General features: G+C 45.3%; 1 protein-coding gene across 20 annotated transcripts in view; it reads left to right on the top strand.

Moving 5' to 3' along the window:
• The window catches only part of Ppip5k1 (diphosphoinositol pentakisphosphate kinase 1), a 43,552-nt gene extending 39,933 nt beyond the window's left edge, over positions 1-3,619 (top strand). For 19 of the 20 annotated variants that reach the window (XM_006234838.5, XM_006234840.5, XM_039104957.2 and 16 more), the window contains one exon: positions 1,719-3,618. In XM_006234838.5, coding sequence (XP_006234900.1) covers positions 1,719-2,545 — 827 coding nt within the window. In that variant the 3' untranslated portion in view covers positions 2,546-3,618. Of the gene's footprint in view, positions 1-1,718 lie in introns of all 20 variants that reach the window. The other variant, NM_001080783.2, reaches the window with a different exon arrangement.

Here is a 3,619-nt window from a genome sequence, read left to right as displayed (position 1 = left end):
CCGCTCTCCATGAAGGGTTTGTGTGGCCTCAGTCATACCTGTAGGCAGGATGCTAAGGAGAGGATTTGTTCCTCACTGGTGCCTGCTTACCACCCGTGTCCCAACCCTAAGAACTTGTAGTTGTGTTCACAACCAGTGAGAGGCTGAGGATAGCAGACACGTGGGGAGGAGCAGCTCCTCTGGCAGCAAACAGGTGGGAGCAGACCTGAGGTGACATGAAGCAGCAGGCTCTGCCCTCTTTCTTCTCCCTGTGGTTCTTTCCTGGTGTCTTCATTTACAGGTTTGCTTTTTTATTTTCTGCCTTTACCAGAGCTCGCCAGGCAGCCCAGGCCGACCTTGAACTTTTGGTGCTCTGTGGTGTGGGCTGCCATGTCCACTCCTGGTTTATAAAGATTTTCTACATTCTCTTGCTTAATTCTTGGGATATTTCTTGCTCTAGAAATACACTGATTTTTTTTTAAAGGATGATTCTTTACTTGAGCTTAACCAAAAGGTCAAGAGCTATTATAGAAAGGTTTCTTAACAAAAGGTGACCATCACATTTAATTAAGAGCCTTTCTCCCTGTTTTGTTTTGCTTGCTTGTTTGTTTTGGTAGATGGTCTCATATAGCCTAAGCTTCCCTTTGGCTTGCTCTGTATAGCTGAGGATGATCTTGAACCTCTGCTTCTTCCGCCTACCAGGAGCTGAGGTCATAAGTACACACCACCATTCCTGGTGTTTGTGTAGTACTGAGGCCTGAGTTTTCTGCATGGTAGGCTGGCACTCCACTGAGTCACATCCAGAGTCCCTCAACTGGGAATATTCCAGGATTATATTGTCCTTATCTTCTTCCCTTCTTCCTATCCATATCTTTACACTATACCTATAGAATTAGGAACTATGGAGGTGGAACCTGATAATCAGTACTTAAGTATTTCCCATAGTTGTGATGTGTAAGAGTAATTGTGAACCTTTGGGACAAAATGCTTACATGCACCCAGAGTAGGAAGGAGGAGCCATGGGAATTTGGAGTTGGGATCAGAGAGCATTTGTAAAAACTAGATAAAGTGGGCCTCATTCTCCTGAATCTTAGGTGAGTCTTCGCATTATTACGCTAGTGTGACCATTTCTTTTTTTAAAGATTTATTTATTTATTATATATAAGTCCACTGTAGCTGTCTTCAGACACACCAGAAGAGGGCATCAGATCCCATTACAGATGGTTGTGACCCACCATGTGGTTGCTGGGATTTGAACTCAGGATCTCTGGAAGAGTAGTCAGTGCTCTTAACCGCTGAGCCATCTCTCCAGCCCCCTAGTGTGACCATTTCTTTTTTTTTTTTTTTTTTTTTTTTTTTTTTTTTTGGTTCTTTTTTTCGGAGCTGGGGACCGAACCCAGGGCCTTGCGCTTCCTAGGTAAGCGCTCTACCACTGAGCTAAATCCCCAACCCCAAAATTTTTTTTTGGTTCTTTTTTTTTTTTTGGAGCTGGGGATCGAACCCAGGGCCTTGCGCTTCCTAGGCAAGTGCTCTACCACTGAACTAAATCCCCAACCCCCCTAGTGTGACCATTTCTAAGCTGAGCAAGTGCATATATCTGCTACATTTAGGAAGAATCCAGACCCCTTTCTCCAAAACATGAGTAGCAAAGCTAATGCACTCTAGCGTTTAATGCACACACATTGGTAGCGCCTCCTCTTGCACCTTGTTTGACTTGACCTCCTAACTTTGCTTTACAGACAGCAGTGGGCCTTCCAGCACTGTGTCCAGTGCTGGCCCTTCCTCTCCTACTACGGTGGATGGAAACTCACATTTTGGCTTCAGTGATCAGTCCTCTGTAAATACACAAATGATTGAAGAAAAGCAAGGCCTTGGGTTGCTCCAGGAGACTCCTGGAGATGGAACACCAGAGTTCCACATAGAACTTGCTGAGTCAACCCAGTCCCCTCAAGAGCCACCTGTGGAAATCAGCCCTCCAGGAAGTCAGGATGATACTGAGGTCAACCAAACATGCCAGGAGGTCCCAGACACCATCCAGCCATGCCATGACATCCTTGAGGAGATTGGCCAGCCTAACCAGGAGGTCCCTGACATCAGCCAGCTTTTGCTGAAGAACCATGATACTGCTACCAACACGTGTCAACCATGCCAGGCCAGCCAGCTGTCTAAGAAAGTTTATGAGGAAATTTGTCAGCTTTGTCAAGACAATCCTGAGGAGAGTAACCAGCTATGCCAGGAAGTCTCAGTAGAGCTGGGCAGGATGGTCCACAGATTCCCTGTAAGCATTGGTAGCACCACCCAGGAAACCCTTATGGAAATTGGCAGGCCAACCCAAGAGATCCCCGAAGAACCATGCCAGGAGTTCTCTGAGAAGGTTGGCATGCTGACTCAGAAAGCCTCTGCCATCAGTGAGTTATCTCAAGACATCCTTGAGACTGACAATCCTTCCCAAGAGCTCTCTGAGGAGACTGATCTACAGGCTCAGGAAGTCTCTGAGGAGATTGATCAGGAGCCCGAGGTGGTCCCTGAGGTGGTTGATGAGCTGTCTAATGAAGATATCTCCTAAGTTCAATATCTGACTAGTGATATAAACACTGAAAGCCAGTCTCCGGCTCACAACCAGCACTCAGCCCTTCCACCAGCAACATGTGACTAGTCATCTTGTTATTGGTGTCCTACTCTACCAGCTATTTGAGCCAACAGCCTTTCTGTTGGCTAACACACAGAGCCCCAAGCAAGGTGTGGGCTCACACAGCAGTGTCTGAGGAAATAGGCCTTGTGGCATGAAACATACTCCTGCCAGAGCTTACGCCTAAGGAGGAGCTGTTTATGTTCAGAGAAGTTGTTGGCTGTTCACTTAGCCATGGAGTTGGGAATCATAGATTGTTGAAGGAAATGCCACTTAACTGCTGAAGATACCATGTTGAAGGGACAGCAAATATAACATGGAAGGTGGCAGGGTCTCTACTTGTTGAATGAAATATTCACAACTTTTTAAGGTACCCTCTGCCCATATGTGCATTCAAGGAAACTCTTCACTCTCACAGGCTAGCTCAGGGGAACTGCCTGAGATGTCTGGAAAATAGAGTTCCACTGTCTAAACTCATGGTTGAGACTGAGCTTATGGATGTTTTGATGTAATTGCCAAGTGCTTCCCTGCCTAGTCCTCGTCCTGTGGACATCAGCTCTAGAAGAAAATTGATATTAGATTGCCATGCAACTTCAGAGTGACTACTTAGAATGCTCTGGGAGATTTGCATCAATCTATGAAGCCAGGCCTCCTTTTCTTGTGAGGCTATTGGGCTTAGAAGATGCTGTAATAGAGAGAATCAAGTTCTATTTTAAACAATTAGCAGAGATCAATGTTGTACAGACATGAGCAAAGATTTAATATATATATATATATATATATATATAAACATATATATTTCTGTAGTTTGCCAGGGACAGAGTGGCCAAAGATCAAACACTCCAGGGTCCCCAAGAGGTTTGTCCTTATATCATGTGTCTTTGTGACCGTATGTGATTATGAAGCTTTTCCCAAAGATCTAGGGATAGGAGTGGGCATAGGTAATGCAGTCATTGGAGTGGGGGAGGGGGGACATGACGAGTGCTCAATAAACAAAATAATGAGAACGAG

This window comes from Rattus norvegicus, chromosome 3, assembly GCF_036323735.1.
Source record: "Rattus norvegicus strain BN/NHsdMcwi chromosome 3, GRCr8, whole genome shotgun sequence".
Lineage (NCBI taxonomy): Eukaryota > Metazoa > Chordata > Mammalia > Rodentia > Muridae > Rattus > Rattus norvegicus.
Note: the sequence above shows the minus strand (reverse complement) of the source record. Positions and strands in the feature narration are given on the sequence as shown.